This window comes from Oenanthe melanoleuca, chromosome Z (assembly GCF_029582105.1).
Source record: "Oenanthe melanoleuca isolate GR-GAL-2019-014 chromosome Z, OMel1.0, whole genome shotgun sequence".
Lineage (NCBI taxonomy): Eukaryota > Metazoa > Chordata > Aves > Passeriformes > Muscicapidae > Oenanthe > Oenanthe melanoleuca.
In genome coordinates, this window is record NC_079362.1 from 12,374,765 (window position 1) to 12,402,109 (window position 27,345).

The following is a 27,345-nucleotide window of genomic DNA, read 5'->3' on the forward strand; positions in this document are numbered from 1 at the left end:
TTGCCTTCAAAACTTCTTATGCACTTCAGACATATTAGGTAGTGATCCACGGCCTCACATCTGAGACCTCTTTTACACAGTCCAATACAGATCTCTCTTCTAGAATACTTTCTTTTTATAGAGCATACATGTTTCAAAGAGATTTCACATGATTTTAAAATCTGAACAATGATCTCAAGCATGTTCCACTGTATTTTACATTAAAAAATGAAAATAAAGAGATTTTTGATATTTCTGCTAGTACAGGAATGAAATATTGTCAATAATGGTTTGGTTGTGCCAACATTATTCTAGTACTTTCTGATGCTTTAAACATATATGCTTTTTCCTTCCTTTTTATTGTTAATACCATAATGAAACCTAGTTCTAATATGCAGTTCCACACCATAAATAAAATGCATTTTAAAATTCTGTATGCAAAAAAGTATTTTTCGTCAAAGATCCTTCTTTGTCTCTACTAAAATAATGCAAAAAACTATAAAAATATGTAAGAATTTATTTTTAATTGAGGAATTGGTACAAAACCTAAACATCTCAGTAATAATGACTAATACAAGAATTATTCCTATTGGTAGGAATGTCACCAGACCTCTGGCCAATCTCTGAGAGATGTCAGTCCAGTCTCCTTCTCTAGGCAGGGTTCCTCAGCCATTGCTGGCTGGCTTGTGCTCCAGCCCAACTACATTTGCAGCTCACTGTTTAGCTTGCTTCAGTTGGCAACTATCTTTTCTGCTTTAGGGGCCCAAAGTGCTTGAGTGGGAAACTATGTCTACATTTTAAAAAAGCAATGAAACAAGTGGAAGTCTGCCCTGGTGAATATGAGATAAATAAATTATTTACTACCATAAGCACTGTTAAAAGTTTACTTTGACACTTACATTTGTCTTTGAGTTTGGATCCTCAATATTTTGGCCTTTAAAAATACTGAACAGGTACCAGATCAAAATATCACCTATAGTTAAATATACAGTCAAATCTACCAGACTTTCACCTATATCTAGCAAGATATCCTCATATTTCTGAAAATGAAATGTTCTACTATCAGCATGACTGCCAGAGGAATGTCAATTGAATAGCACATTGCTTCCTGATAATGACTTCTTGCAGCCATTGACAAAAATTAAATTAAAATAAACATATAAAACCATAGACATCTGTCTTAAAAATAGTTAACAGGAAAATGATCTGAGAAGATTCTATTACAACAACTAATATATGCAACAATTGATGCCAATCATCATTACATTATACAAATACTGGGAAATTCAAATGACAATTGTTTATCCTGCTACTGTGGAATAGATGACTTCTGACTAAATTAAAATACAAGATGTGCTTTCCCATGGCTGTACTCAGAGTGAAGTGTTGTCTCAGACAAAGAAAATCGGATATGATGGGTTACATTCAAATACTAGATAATTTAGTGTACTTAGCATTTTTATTTGTCTTATCTACAAATTCCATAAGATGTCATAGCATAAATAGATCCAAAATCTGAATATATACTTCAACAGATTTTGAATTCCTTGCTCTGGATAGGCTGAATCTGAAGAAACATGTATGTTTTAAACTCTGAATAGCTCAAAAGATTACATATCAAGTTCTTTTGCTTGACATGTCCAAGCTGATCTCCAAGCAAACCTACTCAACACACCTGGCTGTCACTGAAAATCTGTTCCTTTTACTGACAGAATATTTTTAAAAAGAGCTTTTTGAAAAATCATATATGGTATTTGAGATAACATTAATAGGAAGGTAGGGGAAAAATTTTTTGAAAGATGACAGAACTCTCAGTATTACTCAAGAGTGTCTGTGTGAGAAGCTAGAGATTGTATATTGTCTTGAATATACTTCCTCAAAAAATACTTCAGAACAGGACAAGACACAGAGTAAAGCAACATGTGCTATTAGAAGAATAAAGTAACTTCTGTATGAGGAGAGAATAGAGTAGCTTGGAAAAGAGACAACTAGGTGCAGAGACAGCAAAACACTCCAAAATGATGAAGTAGTTAAGGCAGCAGATAGGAATTTAACTTCTACTTTAACATAAGCACTGTAACATTAAAAGCTATGGACTCAGTAAAGTAATTTATTAGTAGGTCTGAAATAAACAGATGGAAGTATTTTTTTACACAATACAACACTGAACTGGGAATTCATGGCAATAGGATGTTTTCGATGCCATTTGCCAACTGACTAAAACACCCACAACTTGTCAATGTTCACAAACCAAGTGGTGCTTATGAAGTTCCTTCTGAAAGGTTTGCTTAAGCTGCTGGCAATGGGAGCATATATCACAGGGTAGTATTTCCTCTGTTTCTAGCTTTTCTTCTATGCTTCTATGTTGGCACCTGGCACTCGTAAGACTGAAGGCTAGAAAGAGATCTCTTAAATAGCCATTTCTATGTCCTTGGACCCAACATCTGTTTTCTAAAGAAAGTGTTAAGGCAAATATCTTCCTTAAATGCAAAGAACAAATCATTTTCTTGTGCCTCCTTGTCTTCAGTGGGATTAATCACACCAATGATAGGATGATAGGAACAAGCCTTCAACTTACCCTCTCAATTTATGTGGATGTTTTAATTAAAAATGCACTATTTGTCTTTTTCTTACTGAGCTATGCTTTGCACAGAATGCTGCACAAGCAATCTAAAGTGTGAAAGAATTAAAGTGTGAATAACAACACAGAAAATGTGACAGCCAGCACAAAAGCACTGCTGAGTGTTTGCACAACGTCTACATGAAAGTTTACAGAGTATAGTATTTTCAAAGAGCATACATAAAAAACCCTCTTTCATTAAAAGGAATAATGCTCTTTATGAAGAGCTGAAACTCCATCAGGATTCTGTCCTGATCTGATCTGCCTCTTTATTAGTTAGAAATGTGACCTGTGATACATCACCCTACAACACAATATGTTTCTAGTGAAACTGGCAAAGAATATTCATCAATATATTTAAAAATTTATCTATGAATTCAGGAATCCATTTACATGAAAAAGAGACCTGAATCTTTGCCAGTAAATATTGTTAGTCTTCTACTGCATAGAGAGTGAAGCATCTACCCTTGCTTCAGGAGTCACAGAAGTCATCAACTGACACTAGCACAGTACAAGCCTCTGCTAAAAAGCGTTGCTCATGCAGAAAACCATTTTCAAAAGTGAAACACAGCTAATTTTAGAATAAGTCATCTACAAAAAATTTGAGATAACAGCTGCACTAGATATGCACACAGAGACATAGCAAAGGTGCATTGAGACAGACCTAGAGAACATTTTACAGACTTAAAATGTCAAGAGAGAAACTTCTGGAGTAAGTTTTTCCTTTCTGACATCTCAGCTCCTTACTGAAATATGATGGAAAGAGATAGATCTTCCAGTGAGGTGTTCCATGCCTGTCTTATTTCTGTGACATATCTGGACAATAACATATGCCTATTGTACAGATAATGGAGAAAATACAGAATTCTGTAAAATAAAGAATCACAGAACTGATTCAGATGGGAGCAACCTTTAAAGATCAGTTCGTTTTCTCCCTCTGTTCTGAGAATGGATATATTACACTAGACCAGGTTGCTCAAAGCTCCATCCAACCTGGTCTTCAGCAATTCCAGGGATGGGACATCTGCAACCTCCCTGAAAAACTTGTTCCAGTGTCTCAGCACTCTCATGATAAAATATTTCTGCCTTCCGTCTAACCCAAACCTATCTTCTTCGAGCTCAAAACCACTGCCCTTTGTCCTGTCTTGGAGAGAACAGGTAAAAAGTCTCTCCCTCTCCAGCTTTCTTGTAGGCTTCCTTGAGGTACTGGAGGATCACAACAAGGTCTCCCTGGAGCATTCTCTTCTCCAGGTTTAGCAAGCCTAGTTCTCTCTGCCCTTCTTCAGAGGAGATGCTCAGGTCCTCTGATCACTTCTGTGTCTCTGCTCTGTACCCGCTGTCTTCTTTCTACTGAAGACTCCAGAGCCAGATGCAAGACTCCAGGTGAGGTCTCAGCAGAGTAAAACTCAGCAGAATGAACTCCCTCAACTTCCTGGCCATGCTCATTGAGATACAGGATACAACTGGCTTTCTGGGCTGTGAGCATATAATTCCAGTTCATATACATATGAAGACATTTTTATGTTTCTTTCAGGTCAAGAAATCCTACTCACTCAAAAAGCATTTTCTAAAATTTTTTAAAATCAATGTGTAGCCATAAATTAGAATCCACCAGGATTAAAACAACAAGATTACAACAATTTTTCTTTCACTCCCCACACAGATGTTATAAATAATGAACTACCTTCACAATTATAAAATAGAAGTCAATATGCCAGTGCATAATTTCAAATCAATCTGGTTTTGATTAATACAGACTGAACCTGCATCAAATTTTTTGTTGTACATTTGTTGAAAACGGTTAGCATTTCTGGGCTATTTTTTTCCTTTACAATTCCAACAGTTAAGATGACTATTATTTTTTATATTTTTATCTTGTTTCATGGAACCATTTAAAAATATGTAGATATTAAGGACTAAGATAAAACCTTAAAAATGTTGGAGAACATTTGAACAATGTGACTAGTAGATGTAAAAATGATGATCAAGAAGCATGCATTTGACTGTATGAGGATTTGAAATGTCAGATAGGAGATGTTTTTAGATGGTACATAAACAGTCCAATCTAAGTGAAATACAATGTAGCAACATACAGCAGCAAGTAAAACACAAAAGAGAAAGTATCTGATAAATTAGGAAGAAATAGAACCATCAAGTTGAATACTGAATCTGAGCAACTATTTGCCATAATTTTATAGTCCTCCTTTCTCCTCTGTTTCATTCTTTCTGCAGATCTCAGAAGATAAACTATTTACCCATGTCTATAACTATAAAGTGCAGCTACAAAAGAAATAACCTTGGTCAGAAAAGTTGTGTGGGATTGTCATTCTGGAAAGCCCAATTCTACGAAAACGCTAATAGAAGTAGATTAAAAGAATGAAAGAATTCAATTATATTTTAAATAAATAGGGCTGCAAATGGTTTCAGAAGGAGTCAATGGCTTTTTTTTCCTCTCATATAGGTTGTGAGTATTACTCATTTTCTTTTCTAGAAAGGGTACTGGTATTAGATTGGATTAAACAGAAGCAATGAAGCAGAGGGATGATTCATAATCAGACTGAACATGGCACAACAATACTTTATTGGTTTTAAAAACTAAATTTTCTATTCAGTAAAATAAGATTACCTACCACTATTCCACGCACAGAAACTTATGTAAACGTGGAAGAAATAAGCTTGGAAGTAGGAAAAAGTGTCAGGTAAAAAAATCCCCAAATATTTACTGTAGAGAAAAGCTCCAGCATTTCCTAACAGCAACATTACAACAGCTTGTAATTTGAACAGAACATTACTAGAGAGGCGTAATTAAAATTAATAACTTGCCCTAATTCTAGCTTTCACCATTAGATCTAGTCTTTCCTACTGAGTGAATATCTGCTCTTATGCTAATAGCCAATTAATATATTTCTATAGCAGAAAAAAATCCTATCTACCTAATTTTCTCTCCTTTCAAAACAATGTAAATACAGCCAAGTTTGGAAGAAAAATCTAATCTATGAAGAATAAGAATAAAATCAGTGTCCACTATACATAGTAGGGAATTAGGAAGACAATAATGGAAGGGCCCATTCAAATTGCTAAATTCTGCCTTTGTTACTTTGGAATAATTTATCTGTTGCCTAGAATATCCATTCCACAGAACTACATTCTTGAAAGACATTTCCTAAAACTTACTTCACCTATTAAATCTACCCTAAAAAAGAAAAAGCTTGGTAGGAAAAGTTGTGTTGAATTTCCATTCTGGGTCCAATCCTAAAAAGCAGTTATAAATGTAGGCAAAAGAAAACAACTCTATTGTAAGTAGGGCTACAAATGCAAGTATGCTTTAGAGTCAATTGCTTGTAGAAGGAGTCAACTTGGGTTTTCTTTGTCCCTGCTATGGAATATTATTTACGTGTCCCTGAAACAGGGCAAAATTTAGAAAGACAATCCCAGGATGAGTTTGAAAGGCTTTAATTAATGGCACTGATACTGAAACTAATCTTGAAAAGCATTGCCTGTAAACTTGAGAATATGTTCAGGATGCTCTTTGCTCACTGGACTATAAACAGTTCTAAATTTCTTTCAACTTGTCCCTAACTGCCCTTTACAGCTGAAGTCAGTAATGCCTAACATCAGGTCTGGATACAGTAAAACAACATGCTCAGTGCTATGCTACTTGTTAGACATTTTGAAGTTCCTGAAGATACTTATATATATATGTATATGTGAAGTGTATTGGAGTTTTATATAACTACATAGAAGAAAATCTCATCTCTTTTGATTTAATCAAAACAAACTGAGGTCTCCTATTTAGAGATTTTTACAGAAAATAAGCATTACAGGACCTTAAATTTGATCAGTGCAACAAACAAGAGCAGATTAATCAGATATGAAAGCTATTGATTTTACTATCTGTCTTGGAGTGATTTAGGATGATAGTCTATTCCATGATCCTCTGCTTTTTGCCCAAAAATGGTTGCTGTATCTTTACAGGATGGGTGTGTGGAGGGCTGGGGAGGGGGGAAGTTTTGGGGTTTCTGGTGGACATTTTCAAAGGCTCCTTGCCCAGGTGCTCTACGGCTCTGTGACACGAGGTTCTGCTTGGCTAACTTGGTTTTGTTGGCCAAGGCTAAAAGCTTTTCCCTTCCTTGGCTTGGAGAAGCTGTAGTAGAAATCTTTCATCTGCCTTGAGACGAACTCAACAGCTGCAGGGCTGAGAACAGAGTGGGACTGCTAGGAGCAGGGCTGCCCTGTTCCAGCAGCAATCCTCAGGGAGACAAGGGAGAGAAAGCACACCAAGAGGCTCCAGAACAGGCTTTTTGCCTTCCATGACTGCTGTGGAGAGGAGGTCGACGCCAGAGAGCCACCAGGTTCTTGCCTCCTGCTGGAACTCTGCCATGGAAGCTCCACTTCCCTTAGAGAGAAAGCTGGTGCTATCTTAACTGTGTGTTGGGAAGGGGTTATTTCTACAACATTTTCCCAGTTTTTCACACATTTTTGGGTTTTCATTCCTCTATGAGTGTGGGGTGGACTGACATTTTGGCATTTTTCTTCCATGTCCTTGCAGGCATTTTGTTGTTAGTAAATTGTTGGGTTTTTTTTCACTTTCCGCTATTAGTATTCATTTTTTACTAGTGCAGGGTGTTGTTGAAACTCTTTAGAGGAGACTACCCATTACAGTGTGTCCTCTCTTAAATTGGTCTCGAAAGTGAGACATCATCATAAATCCCATGGTTCTCATTGAATTAACCAACCAACAGAGACAGGCTTCACAGAAATAAAAGTATACTACTTCAGTAAATGAAGGAGGCAGAAGTTATTCCTTAGGATCAAGATTACACAAAACCTTTGACCAGTTAAAAGCATTTGCTGAAACATGCGCAAGCATGTGTTCAAGAATGTGTTTGAACAGAAAAAATTTGCTGCACCACAACTTAGTGTGGAACTAACTCACAGTGGCAGACTGCCTTACAAAATTCATTAAATATGAAAAGCACACTTGAACAATGCAGAGGAGTCCACACACCAAAGGACCAGTTTCTTTGAAGAATGAATGCTCACTGTTCACATCCTATTAAATTTTAGTTCATTGCAAACAATGCCAACCAAAATGCCCATTAAAGAGCAATGGAATGTGAGTGGAGTTCTGCCAAACCCATCAACTGGTTTCACAAGGACATGCAATACACTAAGGACAAAAGCTGTTTTGAGTCACTTCTACAATCCATTAGAAACAAATACAGGACACCTATGTGTAAGGCTGCAGATCCCACTACTGATTTTACAAGCAATAACTTCCCAAGAGAAATTTCTGTCATTTTCAAGTAAGAACATTAATGGATATTTTTACTCTACAAATATTTTCTGTAATTAGTTTGCTTTCCAATGTGACAGCTTTCTGTATCATCTTCTCTTTTGACTATGTATGAGAGGAGCATAGAGAAAATGACAAAAGACTTTGCCATTATAGGCTGGTATTTAAAAAAGTGTCCTCTGCATTGTACAACTTGCTTTATTCTTCTTTATGTAGGTTTCATGCAGTTTAAATCTGCACTGCATTAATAGAGGCATATAGTTGGTAGCTATCTACTATTTTTCACTTTATTACTCACTGTTATATATCAAATAAAGAAAAAAAAGGAAACCTGAACCAAATCATATACCTACTTCATACACTGAAAGATTAAAACAAAGTAAAATTTTAAAAAAGGAAAAAAAGTTGTGTAAACACATTTAAAATTATTTTAAAAGGAAATAATTCTCACTTTATGGATTAAAGCCTTTAAACAAAATCTGAGCTGTCTTACTGCTGCTTATAATGCTATGTTCATATATTGTCAGTGGCTTTACTAAGTTATCATCAAACATGTAACTAACAGTCATTTGAAGTGCAATCTTCACACTGAATTCAAGCTATTCAACTTCAAGCTATCAATGCTATAGAAATGTTTACACATTGGCATATTCCCCAGATAACCTATGCCCAGAACTTGCTTTGCAAATTATGAACAAGTTTATAGAATTTGAAAACAAAACCGAAAGACAGATTTCCTCTTGTCTTTCACCATTGCTTCAGAGAATGATCATCATACCAAAAGAGCAACGACGGCTTAGTAATCTCATGAATTAACACATGGAGACAAGAGGCATAATTTTGTGCTCTTCACCAGTTTTTACGTATTATCCTTGCTGGTGAGATGCCTCCTGCTCTTTTAACAGATTCATTTGGAAAATATGTTTGCTACTAACAACACTAGAGAGTTGACATTGACAAATGCATAAACTAAATCTTCCTCTACCCATATCCTCTCAAACCTGTTCTCTCTCTCCTGAATTCATCCAGTTCATTTTATAAAAGACTACAGAGCCAGCAAGCATCACCCCTCTGGATTTGCTCCCACCGTGAAAGATCCCTGAGGGAAACCCACAAACTACAACTCAATTCCTCTTTGGAAACCCTCAACAAAACCCTTGCAGGCAGCAGAAATCCCAATTGCCACCGGTGATCCGGGGTCAAGCTTACATTTTGTTTCCAGCACCAGCATTCAGCAAGACTCCTGCAGCAGGCTGAGCTGCCCTATCTGCTTGGCGCTTATTTTTCCACAGCACAGCTCACATCTGTGCTCCCAGGGCAACCAGGGCGAAACATCCAACACAGCTTCCAGTGGATCCCTTTTAGAGAGGAGAACACATTGCAGCATGGAGGGAAGGCTTCTCTCTCCTTGACATTGTTTTTATCAGACATCATGATTTCTCTTCAATGATTTTTAAAATGACTGCTAGCTCTGCAAAGGAAGATAAAACTTAACACTGCAATTATTTTCTAAACCTTGTCATTGAGAGCTATGTTCTGTAAACTGCCTTTTTCCTATTGCATTTCAACACTCTGTCCACTATAGACTAAGGTGAAAAAGGCCTCACCTGTAAAGTTCATGCCACAGAAGAATCTTTCTACTGCTCTGCTAGGCCATCTGTATGATACATTTCATCTAAGGCTAAATAATTTGATACAAGCATAAGCTGTGCCACCTGCTGGTTTCAATATGACTGCAAAACACCCACTTACTTCCCCTCTGCCAGTTCTGCTAGTAAGTGTGCCCACACTTACACTGAAATGAAAAAAAAAAAAAAAAAAAAAGAAACAAAAACCCCCACCTGGTGAGCCTCCACAATGTTCTGAAACCAGGGGCGCACAATTTGCAATAAGGTCCTATCTCAGATTCTTTTACAAGTCTTCTTTTCTTGCAAAAGAAAATGATTAATCATTTTCTTTGGAAAGTCCCCTGTATCCCAGAGGTACACAATAAAGTACAAATAAATGTGAAACGAAAAAGCAAGTTCTAGCAATAACTTTTGCAAAGTCCATTTTCTTTCACTAAAGATACGATACAAAAATGCAAGTCCACTAAATACAGACTAGAAAACATCCACAAGCTGTTTCCGCTTTCCATGAGGTACAGGAACTATAATACTTCTATACAGAAATATTGCTTTTAAAAAGTTTGAAACGAAAGTAATTTTTTTTACATGTTATAGAAGTAGCTATTATTTTCCTAATTTTTCCTATGGCCTATTAATTCATGTACTAAAGACAGAAGGACAGAGCTCAGAAAAGGTCTTCAATACAGTTAGAGTAAATCCAAACAGCACTAGCCTTCCACACATTTATAGATACGTCCTCATGCCTACAACTGAGGACAAGGATAAGGGTAAGCATGACGCCTAAAACCAGGATTCACAGGAGCAACTTCTGCTGAAAGAGACCCACAAGACAGAATGGAGTGGGACAGAGACTTCAGTCTAGAATGGGAAGGAAATGAGCACCAGTGAGAGATTTCAAATCTCATTCCATCCAAAACACATGCACTACTAGCATGTACCTCAACTACAGCGTGCCTTCCAACAGCAAAGGAGAAGAATTCAGATTTAGCACCTGATGAATCAGTTATATTCAAAGAAAACAAGTTCTGCTCTTAAAACATCAACACAAGGCATGTCAGCACTGACCTAACCTTCCCAAGGCTCTGAAAGAGTGCAGTGCTCTCCCTTTTTCTCACGAATTCTTTGATGTAAACTGAAACAAGGTAACAGGCTTCCCTTAGCTTCTGAAAAGCCTACACATGGCTCATGTACCAAATAAACAAATTCCTTCCCTCACAGGGGGGCTTGACTCTGCCCAGATGCTGTCACGCCCCTCCCCATGCCTCAGTGGGGTGGGGAAGAGAACAGAAGAATAAAGTAAAGTAAACAAGTACAAACCAAATAAAGTCAGGGATCAAGATAAAGACAGCTTACCAGGAGAAAGAGTCACCTCCCACCTTCTTCTTCTGCTACCAGAGTTGTATCGCTCGCTGAGCATGATGGTGGATGGCATGGCATTTCCTTTGGTAAAAGGAAGTTTTGAGGCTGTGCAAGTCCCATTCAGGCACAGCCAAAACAGTGGTGTGTTACTTACAACTTTTTACCCACAAATACAACACACAGCATCTACATTTTGGCACACATGTTCAGAAGAAGGTAGTAGCCATTAGTGTTAGCACTTGGTAAATCCAGACAAAATATCCCCAGATGCTTCTCAGTGCTTCTGATCTGAAACACTTAAATCTCTCCTTGTATGCCAACAAAAACTCAGAGACTTCAAACAAATCCATTAAAACATTCTCAAAGGAACTCACATGGATTAAAAAGCAGAGCTACAGAAGGCACTAAGCCAAACTGGTCCTTCCTTCTGACGCCACTGTTTACATTTGTGCCAGGGTATTACTTCTCTGAAGCAGTATTCATGTTAACAGCCTAATGATCTGAATTGACCAAAGCAAAAGGCCAAATCATATAGTGCATATAGCTATAGCTTTGTTTGCTTATTTCCACATTACCTCAGTATTTAATTAAGCCTTTGAAGAAATCTGTTGCTGGCTGGATGCTTAAGATAACTTCTCCTCATCACAGAAGCTCAGTAAGATCAAAACTAAATACACACATCTTTAAAAACTTTTGGAAGGCATTACAATCAAAACAAAAAGTAGCAGAATTTTTATTATTGTCTTATCTTGGAAACTTCACTTTAAAAATAAAAGGAAGGAAACCTAACAATATTCTCATGGATACATGTTGCAGCCAGAATCAACAGATAATTCATCTCATGTGTAAAAAAAAAAATCCCAAGAGAAGTTACTCTCAATTCTATTAATACTATAAGGCCTACACCACTCTCTGTGGATTCCAGTCCTATTACTGGTTCATCAACAACAGACTACAAAAAATGTTTCTAGTTTGCTTCTCAATTGCACAGCTACAGTTTTGGTTTTTTTTTTACAGGTGTATGAAATGATCAAATGGGAGTTACAACATATTTTTATGATTTTCAGAAACACAGGTTTTATGTAAGAGAAAAGAAACTGAAAAAAAAAAACCCCAAAACAACCAAAAACCTAAAATTGAAAAATATTAAGTACCAAAATTTTTTTCAAATAAATATAAATTTGCAGATACACTGTATGAATAAACTATGTGTTATGTATTCCCTGCTTAGCTTCTAAAAGTTATTAGTATTAGTTAGAGTGCTGCTGCTCATGGTAGATAACCTAAATTTGAAAATGGAAAATTTCATTCCTCTTTTTTCTTATGACTAATTCTGCTGCTCTCCACTACTTGAAACCTGAAATTCAACCCAGGAAGAGTAAGTTTTACAAGTGTTAGGTATATAAAAATTGCTGATAAGGAACAAAATGGCAGAATGTACCAGGGAGTGAAAAATACACAAAAGTAGTTCTGTCAGCAGCACTGTCAGTTCTGATTTTAAGTTCTCTACTTCATTTGTGCTTGCCTCCAATGAAAGCTCTCTCTCAAAAAGTGAGATATCCCTTCATAGACCTTGCTAAATCTTTCAGAAATGTGATAAAATAGGGGAAAGGAAATTTCCTTGTGCAAAGGAAATAAAAGCTCATCCTGTGAAACTTTAAACTAGATCAGGGCATGTCCTTAGGAGATGCAGAAGTGCTGCAGCTCTGGCAAGTAGCTGCTAGACCGAAAAGTCAATCCTGGAGTGTCTCCACTGCAAGAACAGGAACATCACTTCCTGCTCAGGACAGGATATTGGGATTAAATGAACAACTTCACAGAATAGATTAGGTACCTAAAATTCAAACTAACTGGCTTACCATTTGTTTGCATAAGTCAAAAAAAGCCAGCTCCAAGGATGCTAGGGCACAAGGGTCCTATAAGGTAAAACTCTTATTTTTAACATTCACATGTGTAAAAACCAGGCTTGTACTCCACTGAAAAGTAGCTAGTGTAAATTTTTTTTCCCAGTATTTTGAATATTTATATACATAATGTAAAAGACAACATGGTCATCTTATATTTAGAATTCTATTTTTAGCACAACAGTAATTTTTTTCCTGAGTGGATTTACGCATCCATGTATTCCAAATCATATATTTTTAATAAATATATTTTAGCAGTAAACTGAAAAGGGAGTCTGTTAGCAGAAAGAAAATAAACAGAAGTTTTAGCAATATAGATTACTCACAGTTACTGCTTCTCAGCACAGAGCTGCTGGAGAATTAATTTCTGCATGTTTCAGTTTCTGAAAGTATTTTCCCTGTAATTCCCAGAGTAAAGAACTCTGAAGATGTGGTTAAGTTGTGCAAAAGGTCACTATATCCAAAGAAGAGCTGTTTGCTTTCACTAATAAAGAGAAAAGGACCCTGTACTGAGAAGCAACCATAAATAGGCACAGCATACTCCTCACATAGGCAAAACTCAGAGATTTCAGTGGGAGTTCTGCTGTGTTTAATGCAGGATAATACTCCTCTTTCACAGACAGGCTCAAGGAGGAAATAAGCAGAGCAGAGGCAAATCCCACAGGATGTTCACACAGTTGTTCTGTACCCAAAAGTTGGGAAGGAATCTAATGTGAAGCAGTTTCAGTGATACTGGTGCTGAGTGACTAATAGATCAAAATATCCAGTTTCCTACTGGATGACTCCATTTGGAAAAGCAGCCAAGAAAACATTCTTACACATCAAGATGAGCGTGACAGCTTTGTTTTGTAGATTTAGGAAAGGAAATACAAGAAAAACATACTCAGAAAACGAGCATATTTTAAATCTGTATTGCTTGTCAGGGCAAGGGGGTGGTGGTGCTCAGCCTCTTCAACAGATGTACTCAAATATTCACCAGCAGAAGCATTAAAAAAAAGAGCTGTGCAAGGCTCTGCAAGTTAACTGATTGCCAATGAATGTACCAGCTACACATTTTGTCTCAGGAAACCTCTCTAATCCCTCCACAGGTCCGCGAGGTGGGATTCATAGCAAAACATCCTGCTAATCCTACTTCTGAGTTTGGTTGTCTGTTGCCACTGGAAGTGAACAATATGATCTAGACTCTAATCCCAGCAGACTTAGTTCCTCTTTGCCAGTTACAGCTCTGCTACTGAGACAAGCCTCTATACAGACACTTTACACCTCAGAGAGTATAATTTCACTTGGAAAATATTATTACAAATAATCCTAACGAAATAGCTCAGCATTCAATCTCAGCCTTCTTAAGAAAAAAGAAGTATCCGAAATTAGTCATTGAAGTAAATAATTTGTTCATTATACTTTATAATTAATAATTTTGACAATGACACTAGAGAGCAAGTAAATGTTTTTAATCAGTTAAGATGTTAATTTAAAGAACTTAGTTCCCTCTTGAACTGTCATGTATTGATTGCATCATTTATTATGACAGTATGTACACATTGATACTAAAAGGTCCATATAGCAGCTTCTAGAGACATGTGGGGTAAAAATGGAACCCCTCTCAAATCACTTAAAAATCTAATTTTCAAAACTTGGATCAAGAAGTGGATAAACAAAATAGAGAAACATTATCACAGGTAACCACTTGAACTAAATCTACTAAAGAAAAATAATCTGAATACAATGGCCATTTATGATATTACTGATTTAAAAAATAGTTATCATGCTGGGTTTTGTATGTATATAATCTGGTTTTAGAATTTGGAACACTTCTGAGATTCTAGAGAAGCATCCATCATTCACAGCAGTTTTATACAGTATGAAATCAGCAAAACATTTTTTCTTTTTCCAATACACATTACCTTTTTCTAACCCAAAAAGTGTGTAACAGGAAGGAAAAAAAGCTTTAAAAATTATCTCAGAATGCAGTCATCTGATCAAAAGAAATTATTTGATCAACAGCAGCTCCAGAACACTATGTACTGTTTATAAAGTTTCTTTCATTAAAAGAGAAGGAAGAACAGGAATGAGAATTTCAATCAGTGCTGTGATTGTAGCCAAACTGACCTGCTACTAAATAGAATTCTAATATTAATTTATATTGCATTAGAAATAAAGAATTTGGCGTCATTAGATCAGGTCTAAGAAACCTTATGTTCTGCCCTTCGAAAGTGCCTAACACCATATGTTTTAAAGACTAATGACGGAAAAATTTGACAGTTTGAAACATACAAAAAGGAATACAGACAACACTTTCCAAACCTTGAGCCTGAACCCTTCAGCATAAGATGTTCTCTATTTGTATTTAACATGTCAGGTTGGAATAATGAACCTTATTGATTATTATATATTAAACGATTTGGCTCAAAATTCACATACTTCCATATTTTAATAAAATTTTAAGTTCATTAAATCAAAGAACTCTTGATATCAATTTAAATTTACTGTGGATTTTAAACCACAGATTCAACAACTGGATGCAGTCATATCAGATGACACTGCTAGGTATAATCTAAAATACAGCTCAATCCAAATTTTCAGCAATTCAGATGGCAAAACTTTTGTTGCCTCATTCAGAGAGCAAATGTAGGTACAAATAATTTTTTTAAGACAAAGCCCCCTAAAAGACCTTCTAACTGCCTGGTTAAAGACTGCACATTCTGAATTACCACTCACATTTGATAATTTTGCCCAGATTTAGAAGATGGAAATTAACACTGTTGTTTGTAAACTGTAAGCAACCTCAGACAGGTTTATATACACATATATACATAAACCACTATAGCTATGTACTATACACATTCTGAATACTTGAAATTCAACACAATCATGGCCCATAAACAGCTGAAGTTTAAATGTCTAATGCAACTTTGTAACTCAGTAAAAAAGTAAATGTTTTCTGAAGGATTTTCTAATTTCAAAGGCAATAGATTATATTTTTCCAGTGTCAGAAGTGCACCACAGTGGGAATGCAGCATTTAATTTATAATACATAGGAAAATATCCAAAATAACAACTTATGTCTAAGCTTTATTCTCATACTTAATTGGGATAATTCTAAGAATTTATTACCAAACAAAATCATCATAAATGCAATCCATTACATCAATAAGGGAAATACCATGCTCCTTTTGACACTCATCTTTTTTTCTGCCTGCTAGTTATAAGTTTCATTGTGCTGAGGATAGACACTAGTCTTTTTCATACACTTACCCTCTGACGGCATGAATAAGTCTCAGTGATGGATAGGCGGTTCGCACTTTCAATTTATTCTTAAGGATTAAAGCGTTAACCCACTCCACATGCTTCTCTCCACCTTTGACCATGAAAGCTGGGATCCAGAGGACACTGTCATTCAGCATGGATAGTCTACGGACAAATTTTTCTCTGTCACTCTCATTCCGAAAGCCTCCAAATGCTCTTTGTACAACTGACGGGTTCATGGTAATAAAATCAGATTTAGTTCCCACATCAGCAGCAAACTCCACCACAGGAGCTAGATTGCACCTGAAGAGGAAGAAATTAATAAAAAAATGAAAATAAATATGAAACATTAACTCAGAAAAATGTGTGCATGAAGGGAAAGCTAAAAATGAACATGCAAGCCCAATTCAATTTAATGTGAGAAAAAAATACCAATGATAACAGGTGTGATAAAACAGCATTTTACTCAAGTTGACAACAAGGATCAGACAAATTTTTAAAAACATTAAGTGTACAGAATGTTGCAAAAAATTTCCAATTTGGAACCATTTGGAAACCATATCATCATGCTCTAGAATGCATCAACATCTAAAGCAGCACTTGTGAATAATGTGCTTTCTTAAACCTATTACCTTCCATTATTCATTTAACATCATGTTACCAACAGCTCTCCCACAAAGAAAGCCATGCTAGCAAAATAAGGCATAACCATACAGTTTAGTCCACTCATTTTTATTTTACTTTTCTTAAAACACAGTATTTAAATATTATTTGCAAACTAACTTTATCCCATCTTTAAATTAGTTTTTGGAACTTTTGTTTTTGGTATTATCACTGCAGTTGATAAGATGTTTAGAAATCTAGTATTTTTATTTGACTAAGGACTGCAACTTTTGGAAAAAAAGTATTAAACTTTCAATTTTTGGTTCACATCTCATTTTCAAATTTTCTTTAATTTTGCAGTAGCTTTGTGCCTTTTTCCTAGGGTTGAGAAGTTCTCATTATGCCATTGGTCAGCAGATTTTTACCCCAATTATATAAATACATATATATGTAATCTTATACATGCATTGAATGCAGGTGACAAAATGTGATTCACAAATTAGTTGTGATTTCAGTGACCAGTATCATCTGACTGAAACAAATCATCTCCACAGCATCCTCAATGAATTAGCCTGTAGTTGGTATGGCCCAAAAATGTATCCTGGCACAACAATATTTTCATAACTTAAGAGACTGCTCTGTTGAGGATGGTAAGAAGCAATGTTGGAACAGGTTCTTCCAAAACCATGTTATCACACTCCTAATATAAACAGTATTCCATTAATTCTGCAGTTTTTTATCCACTATTTTTTTCCAATGCCAGATCTCCAATGACACAAAAACAAGTCAGCATTACTTAACACCAATGGATGATCTAGTTCATGTCTGATAATACTAATTACCCGGAAAATAATTTTCATTACATAATTATCAAGTTGAGAATTTTTTCTATTTTCTTCAGAAAGACATTCTAAGGATTATAAAACATATATATTCCTAGGAGATAAAGAAGTCTAAGTTTTGATAACATGTGGGCAGATGTCGGCTAAGGAAATACATTTACATTCTTCATTATCTTTATACATCTACTCCACAAACCATCTGCATGCATTTCAGGCTGTTAAGAGTAGTATCTTCTAGAAAATGGTAGCTACTGCATGAGAAAAACTCCCACTGAATTTAATACTGGCTTTGTAAATAGTTTCTGAAAACCTTAATGCAAGAACTTACAACCTGTCATTAAAAGTTTTTCAAAAACTAAAAATAAACATGATAAAATAATCAAACCAAGTACTTGAAACCAACCAATCAAATTCACTGAATTACTGCTATATTGAAAATACCTCTATTAAGGGCAGATTGCACAAGATAATGAGGGATTTGTATAGTGGGTTTGTTTCAGTAGTCACATATACGCACATGACAGAATCTATTACTTAAAAATGTAAAACACATTCTTGACAATGCAAATCCTGCTCTCTCAAAGAGCTCTGGGATAAAAGGGAAAAAGTGGAGAATCTCTGAAATATGATGTAGATCTGAGCATGCGTAAAACAACTGAGATGTTATGACATACCAAAAATTCTCAGTGACTGAAAACCTGCTTCTTCCACAACCACCTGTTGCACGTATTAGTTACAGTGGGATACATCAAGAAAAAGTGTGGGGAAAAAACTGCTAATGGTTGGAGTTATATGCAGTGAGAAAAAAATGAAGAATGGAGTAGGTGCTCCTCTACCACACTTTCACCAAACTGGTGATCATCCCTGGGTTTGCTGTGCCGTCTTTATTGCCCAACATCCATAACATACATAGTAAATGTTTTATGAAGGATTTTCTAATTCCAAAGGCAATAGATTATTTTTTTCCAGTGTCAGAAGTGCACCATAGTGCCAATGCAGCATTTAATATATAAGACATAGGAAAATATCCTGAAGAACAACTTACGTCTAAGCTTTATTCTCATACTTAATTGGGATAATGGTTCAAACATCCTTTCTATACTTACCTCTGCTGCTGTAACAGTAAGAAAAGCTACATAATCAGTAACTGGTATACAAGCCAATAGCAATACTTCAAGACATCTTCCTAAACCCCACAAATAGCAAATTTCAAGGAACACTAGCTGTATATTACCATACTGTCATAATTTGATACACAAAAACATTGCATCACCATCATCTTTTAAATGATTTTCAGGCATAGCCCTATATACTTGTAGTATACAATAGTTATAAAGACACTGAAGCATTCATCTGACAGTTTTGTTTAATCATGGTGTTAAAAAGAAAAATAACTGATCAAAGCATGGATACATTTTTTTTTTCTAATAAGTAGTTTCCTTAACATTTTCTGTGATTCTGACCAAAGTTTTTGAATTGCCCAAGCATCTGGCCAAAGTCAAAAGGAGAAAGATTGCTCCATATCCTAGATACTTTATGAAGGAGCTCAGTACTTTCAGATCTACCAGGCTTCATTATTTACAGGGTTGATTCCTTACCCCTGATGCTATTTAGATTGCATTTTTTATCTTCACAGTTATTTTCCATAGAAGACATGTAGCACTTTCATTGTACGCTGAATTCAGACTATTTTTAAGATTAACTTATCATTAAATGATAATACATTTTTACACATAAAAGTGCAATTGGAAAAGTTATTGTGCTAATGCACTTCAGCTGCATTTAGCAGAGCTGGCTAAATGAGTGGCCAGAATTTATTACCAAACAAAATTATCATAAATGCAATCCATTACATCAATAAGGGAAATACCATGCTCCTTTTGACACGCATCTTTTTTTCCGCCTGCTAGGAATTCTAGTTACGAGTTTCATTGTGCTGAGGAAAGACCAATCTTTTCCATGCACTTACACTTTGAGAAAGAGATCATGTAGGTACCAACATCACCATGTTTAAAAAGCTGTATGCCATACATATACATTGTATGCCATGACTGGTACATCAGTAACTCAAATCTGTATCTTAGAAAGGTATACAATGCAAACAGTATAAATTTGTAACTTAATGGATATTCAGATTCTTCCAGTATAACTTCAGAAAATAATAAGCAATCTAAATACACTCTGTAACAATAGGACAGCAATGCTTTACCACCCTTATTGTAGAACTCCTTGCTTATAACTATCTGAATCTACCCTCCTTCACTTTAAAATTATTGCACCTTGTCCTGGTGCAACAGGCTGGACTAAAAATTTTATCCCTGTTTCTTATATGTTTTTATATAAAACTGGTTATTATGTATTTGTATATACACCTAAGTGCATGTATATAGCTTTTACCTGTTTTGTAGCCTTTATCTCCGCCTCAAATATCTCTTCATGCTATGCCACAGTTTCACACTGTTGGAATTTTTAAATTTATTTTGTTAGAAGATGTCAATGACCTCCCACCAATTTGCATGATTCTTTCAAGAGGCAAGCATACATACATTAATTTTCTGTTAAGTGAAATGAAGAAGCCTGTCAACTGAACAACTTTTAACTAATCAAAGCAACAGTCTTCCCTTGTCGTTTTTTTTTAATTCTAACTAATTTTCCATAAGGCACAGAATGCCAAATATAATCACAACAGAGATGAGGTAGTGAGGATGTTGCTGCACCAAAAGCTTTACCATTACTTGCCTACAGATTTATTAATCATAAACAAAACCATACTTTTATCGGAGTTTTTAAAGGAAGAATATATAGATGAGTGTAATTTACTGCATTTCCTTTTTCTCACATGCCACATTATTAGTACCTTGCAACGTATGAATTCCTATGTAAAAATGTCTTGCAACAGTCCATCACTTCCCATTCATCCTAAAAACAACTTTAGTGCTGTCTTCATGTTAGCATACAAGTAAGCAGGCTACAGGTGAATGCTGAGCAAGACAAACTTGCTATGCTACTGTTACTGAGAATATAGGAACAGTAATTAAGAGTCACACTGAGCACTGAATATTGACTTAATTAAGCAAATAGCTGAAAATATGAGTATTGACAATATATCATGTTATAAAAGGTTTGTAAATCTAAATTTCCTTCTCCTGAGCACTCTATCAACTGTTTCCAGACAAAAAGATGGAATGAGTTTTCTCCCAGCAAAAATAATTTTCAAAATTAACGCTTTCCATGGGTTCCTTTGCTGCTTTTCCCAGTAAAAATTCAGTTTCAGTATATTGTTTGAAACAAACAATCTTATGGGTATTTTTTGATATATAAAAGCATTTAATCAGAAGCTCTAACTACCACTTCTTTCCCTTGCACAAAACTAGCAAATAATTATTTGTTCCCTTAGTTCTCTTAAGCACTATTTATAGCAGAAGTGTTTAGAAAACAGTCTAATGAGACAAAGATTGATACATTTTAGATAAGGGGTTGAAAAAGACCTACGTGTATGGGAAACATTCATAACTAATGTGATTGGTAGAATCATAGGCAGTAATATCCATGGTACCTCAAATTAATGCTGCAGTGCCTCTTTTTTCCCATAACATCAGACCAGACCATAGACAAAACCTGTGCACAGTCATTTTAACAAGGTGGTTACTTCAAACTTAGTATGAGGCATCAATTATATTATTTAAGAAATCCCTTACAGAGGGACCTAACTTACACAAATGTTATGTACAACCACGATACTAAAAGGCAAATGTATCTATAAAACATTCCCAGTAAAAATACAGGAGTTCCCACACTATCACTAAACAGAGCTCTGGGATAAAAGGGAAAAAGTAGAGAATCTCTGAAATATGATGTAGTACCTGAGCATGCGTAAAACAACTGAGATGCTATGACACACAGACCAAAAATTCTCAGTGACTGAAAACCTGCTTCTTCCACAACCACCTGTTGCACGTATTAGTTACAGTGGGATACATCAAGAAAAAGTGTGGGGAAAAACTGCTAATGGTTGGAGATATATGCAATGAGAAAAAAAATGAAGAATGGAGTAGGTGCTCCTCTACCACACTTTCACCAAACTGGGTGATCATCCCTGGGTTTGCTGTGCCATCCTTATGGCCCAAACATCCATAACATACATAGTCTTTTTGAGAGCAAAGCTTAAAAAAGAAAATAATGCAATCAAAATCACAAAAATATGTTCAAATGAGAAGTCAGTTATTCCACAGAGATTCAGTTCAACTTGCTTCATTGCTAATATATGTATACAGATCATGTATATTAATACAAAGGTCCAGTATATAGTATTCACAGACCACATTTCAAGTTAATTTTAAATAAAAGCCATCAAAATTTCCTCGAGTAAAATGACTATCGTTTCCATTTTTGAGAACTGAAAGAATATTCTAACTATGGTAGAATAATTCAAGAAATGGCCATGAATTGGTACACTTCTTAATCCTCTAACAATTGGCGTACTTGAGGTTTACAAGTCAAAATAAATACTTTAAGACACAGGAAAAAAGTGCTTTACACCAATGCTTTGTTTCATTAATATCTTCTCTTTGTAGAGCAAAGCCAAAAATATCAGTTACACAGTAATAATCATATACATTCTGAGAAGACAAAAAATGAAAATCAGATTATTGCTGGCAGACATATTAAACATTTCTGAAACATAAGGCATTACACCCAGATTAGTGTCAGTAACATACACTCCTTCCTGAGTAGTCTGTAAGGTTTTCTACCCAGATTCATATTGAAATTTTTTTAAGAATCAAAGTAATACTGAATTCAGTAATTCATGCCATTTTTAAGAAATAATTGGACATGGAAGAAAAACTAAAGGCTCAAGCAAGCAAGAGAGGAAAAAAACGAGTTAAACACTGAAGAGAACCTCACAGCTGGACTACACTCAATCTACATGCAAGAAGAACACTGCCCTAATAATTGTGTGTACATAGCACATCTTCTCACCTGGGTCTTCAAACAAAGGTGTGCAGCAGTGCTGTAGTAACTTTCACACATGCCCAAAAAAGAGAGATTTACAAAAAAAAAAAAAAAAACCAAAAAAACCCACGCACAATTTTCCTACTTCCCCCAACAAATGTAATTAGTAAAGTGTTTGAATTCTCACATGTTCTGCATACTTCTCTGGCTACTGAAAAAACTAAAGTTGCTTCAAATTAACCACAGGAATCTGGAGTAATACTGAATCCCCTAACATATCCTGTTAATCTCAGTCCTTATCCTTGACACGATAGAGGACGTCTCATGAAAGCTGCAAGGTTAGAGGCTCAGGTACAGCGCTGCAGATTCTACTCATACACGAGGGTTTCTACTCAGTCATGAGGGGGTTTTAGTACGTGCCATGTAAAATACTGACTTGATACACTCTTTCACAACACAAGTTCACAAAAGTACTGAATATTTTCTTCAGTATGAAGAGAGTTTTTGTAACATCGCCTGCTAAAAAACTTCATTAATTCCTGTTGCCCAGATTAGAACTTACACTGGTAATCAACAAATTCTGTCTTCCACACATCTCCCTTAATACTAGTGACTGAAATCCAAGTTATCATCAATTGACACAGCATAGTGGAGTGTCAGAAAAAGCCTAAAAGCATTTTAGAAAGAGCTGCAAAACACATTATTTACATCTTTATTGTGTGTCCTGCTGAAAAATTACACATGGATTAGTTTTTCTGCTCTTCCCAGTACTATTCCTTTGACAAGAAAATAAAGCAATGAATTTCTATCACTGAAAGCCTTTTGCATATGAAAAAAAAAAATTTAAAAACCCCACAGAAGCTACAACAGTGAAATATTGAAGACTATATTTTTATGCATGAAAAACTAAGAAATGGAACTTGGAAGTATCCTGAACACCTGTACCTCAGCTTTTTTATGTGAAAACACCATTCTGAAAAACACATTATTATCTATAAAGAGCAAATTCTATAGGGCAATTATGAATATACACAGAATTGTTATAATTCTGATACAGAAAATTTTTAAAAAATCTGCAACATTATGAAGACAGAAAGGGTTAAAAAAATTATTACCCTTGCAATAAATGTGGAAAACATTATTGTTCTCATTGCTTTGGAGAAGCACATTGGAGCTGTTAGAATGTAATGTAGAAAGCACCAGTAGTTTGAACTTTCCAAAATGGAGAACAGCTAAAAAGGAAGTTACTCTAGATTAAGACTGTTCTGAAACTTTTCACTTCTTAAGAGTGAAAGGGAAAAAAAGCACAGTGTTCCTGAGTTTCCAACTGTTCAGAAAACTACTAAATTCAAGGCTCTACATTATCAACAATAGAAGTAAATGACTTTAAAATAACAGTATCCATTTTTCTCAGGACAGTCCTAAGAACATTCCTCTTTAGAGCCCATGATCATCTGTATCATGGGTATAGAGAAGTCAGTTGCTACTGATATTTCCTGTGCATTCCAGACTTTTCTCCTGTAAATATCCTCCTAAATCACCTACTTAAGGACAAACTCATTAAAAAAAAAAAAAAAACAACCAAAAAAACAAACCAAAAAAACCAAACCAAAACAAAAAAAAACAAAACAAAAAACAAAAAACAAAAAACAAAAAACAAAAAACAAAAAACAAAAAACAAAAAAAAAAAAAAACCCAAAAACAAACAAACAAACAAACAAACAAAAAAAAAAAAAAACCAAAAACAAAACAAAAAACCAACAACCTAAAATATGGCTAAACGAGTCAAGCCTTCTCCAAGGCTCTCCTGAGATGGAGACCACCCACACATGGCTGACTGGAACAGTTCCACCAGTGCTCACTCCCCTTTCTCAGACACTCAAATCCCTGAGCAAGAACTTCAGAAGATGATGGCTTTCTTCTGCTTTCTTTTAATGTTTCAATGTAGTGTGACAAGTTTAAGGAAGAAACAGAAGGCGAAAATAGAGCTGCCACATTTGAGATCTGAAAAGAGTCAAATGAGCGAGTCATGATAAATTCAGATGTTATTTTTAGAAGAAGACACATGCTTTAAAATATGTGTGTTAAATTGGCAACTTCACTTTCAACGGATTTGCTGGTTCCAAGGATTCAGCTCTACTTGGCACAACAGCCATGGTCCAAGAAAGGTGTACTAAAAAATATTTGGAGATAAAAGCTGATATGAATTACAGAAAACAAGCTCCAGAACACAGGTAAATTAATATTCTTAATATATTTATTCTGACAAATTTACCATGCTTTTTTCCTAGCACATGAAGGAACAACACACATTAATGAAGCTACTACTAATTTCTTATTATTAATTTAAAGTGCTTTCCTGAAATAAGATACCACACCTCCACGGTGTGGATATGATTAAGTCAGTCCTTTTCTTCTGCCTGACCATATCTGTTGTCTTCTGCTCATACCACATATGATGCTTGCTTCTGCATATCACAAGTGCCCCACAAAAATCAATACACTAGGGAGAAAGTCAAAACAGATTATCCTCACCTACATACAAGGCAAACCAAGACGTGTTAAAAGATATATTCTTTCATCTCAAAAGAAAAAAAAAAAAAAGAGACTACAAGCTTTTTCATGTCAACTTCACTAACTACAAGGATGGTACAGTTAAAAAATGAAAGTCAAAGTATGTTGGAAAAATAGAGCTGCATTTTCCCAGCAAAATTTTATAACCAGTGATTGCAAAAATGTTCATTTGGTTCCTAAATGCTGGCAGAGTCACCAGGAAAAAAAATCCAGTGGGAAAAGAAGAGTTTTAACATATAAACTAGGCACTTCAATCCAAAGAAGCAAATAGTATCTTCTCATGGCTGTTCCTTGTCAGAGCAGTCCTAACCTACTGAAAAAGCTTCACTCAACAGGCCTCTTCTCCATACTGCCAAACTGAAAACAAAGGAACTTTTCCAGAAGTGGTGTCACCACGAGAAAAAGCACAATATATTTACTAGGGTTTGTTTGATTGATTTGTTTTAACCAAATAACTCCAAAATTGAACTTGGCCTCTGCTTTTGAATAGGTCTCATAATGAATGTCGAACTAAATTATTTTAAAAAATAAAAAATAAAACTACTTATTATGATTTTTGATATTGTTCAATTTCTGAACCCAAAGCTGAACTGTTTGGTACATACTGGCTTCCAGAAGTAATTCCACATTATTATTTGGCAATACTTAGTTATTTTACACTTGTTATTTTACACTTGCCCAAAATACAGCTGCATTTCTCAGAAACTCCTATGTAACCTCTGCATTTCAAAATACACCACTTTTTTAAACAAGTTCATCTGCTCTGTAAGATGCAACAGTTAACTCAGCCCTGGCTTAGTAATTTCATCATGAGAAAGTGCAGACAATATGGGAATAAGATGTATTTATTCATCTAATCAGATATTTTGGAATGCTTCAGTCTTTCTCTGGGTATAGTATCAAAATGCAGTACACATAAGCTCAGCATTGGAAGAGAGTAGAAGGGGCACACAGAACAATAGTTCCTAATGGGGTATAAAAGCATGAGAGGTAAAAAGGAAAGGTATCCAGAAAAGTATGTACCTTGCCTTCTCTATGAAAATAATCTAGAAAATCTAGCATCTAATTTTTTCGTAGTCCTTTGTCCTGGAGTGATGTTATTGTATCCCCTATCATCTGCTCTGTGCCCAAAAATAAGTCCTATAACTTTAAGCTAAGCCCAGAGAGAGAGAAAGAAGAAAGAGAAGCAATGCAGTTTTTTCACCGCCTGTGTTTAAAAACTCTCAACTCACAGCTTTTTCTCTCTAAAGAAAGAGAGACTGAGTAGTTTCTTTGCTTTTTAAGATAGCTTTTCATTTGTTAACTGAAGCAGAAATTTTTCCTAGAACTGTAGCTTCGTCTTCTAGACCAACTCAAATTTTCTCCAATCCAAAACACCAAAACATCACCCAGGGACTCCCCCATGCTGTGGTCCAGGCATCAGCTCTGGACTCAGAAAAAGACTGAACCACAGCTACAGAAAAAACAGAATCTCTTCGAAGCAGCAAAAGGTTTTATTATTTAACATTATTCATTCTTTTAAAAACTGCAGACAACTTGCTTGTTACATAAACAATTTTTTCACTTTCTCCAAGAAAAATCCTTTTGAAACTTAAGAACTCGTAAAAAAAAGTTGCTAAAATCTACTCTTCATTAAACAAAACACCCTTTCAGAAAGTTTCCTCCTAAATTTGTTCAAAACCAAGATATCCTGTTATATGAATCACATTTAATCTCAGAGACAGTAGAAAAGCATGCCATAGGCTAAATGCAGTTTAAAACTGTGGTGATTACTTCTGAATGTCCTCTGCAGTAAGTAAGGATGCTAATTTGAAGAACTAGTGGTACAAGTAAGACTAATGAGGAAAATGAAAGAGAAGTATGCTATTGCTTCAGCTGCAACTTGTTAAAATAACTTTCAAATGAAATACAAAATTCACATATATTATTTTTTTACTTATGTACTGCAAAAGTGTTAATTTTCTTTTCTATGTCCTTTAACTATTTATTGTCACCATCATTCTTTAAGGTGAAAAAAGAAAAAGCAAATAACTCACAATTACTAATATTTCTATTTTGCTTTCTGAGACAATCCTCCTGTTTTCAGTCCTTTCACCCTTCTCAAAATCAATTGAAACTTGTGCTTCAAAAGCAAAAGTACCCATCTCTTGCTCAGCATTTTCTACACAATGCCAAGATGTCAAATGAGGTCAGCTTTGACATGATATATGAAATTCAAAGGTTCTCTATTGTGTACATTTGAAGATGGAATACAAAGTGAAACATCATTATTCCCCTAAACTGCAAGAACAGATTCTTAAACCAAGGTGAAGGAATATATTAGAGAGACTTCCAACTATCT

The 27,345-nt window shown here is 35.3% G+C and overlaps 1 protein-coding gene across 8 annotated transcripts in view; it reads right to left on the reverse strand.

The window, feature by feature from the left end:
- ST8SIA4 (ST8 alpha-N-acetyl-neuraminide alpha-2,8-sialyltransferase 4) overlaps positions 1 to 27,345 on the reverse strand; it is a 91,966-nt gene that overhangs the window by 47,128 nt on the left and 17,493 nt on the right. For all 8 annotated transcript variants that reach the window (XR_008842644.1, XR_008842647.1, XR_008842646.1 and 5 more), the window contains exon 4: positions 16,042 to 16,335. Coding sequence is in view for 4 of the 8 variants with exons in the window: in XM_056514833.1 (XP_056370808.1) it covers positions 16,042 to 16,335 (294 nt within the window). In the remaining 4 variants the exon portion in view is untranslated. The remainder of the gene's footprint in view (positions 1 to 16,041; positions 16,336 to 27,345) is intronic.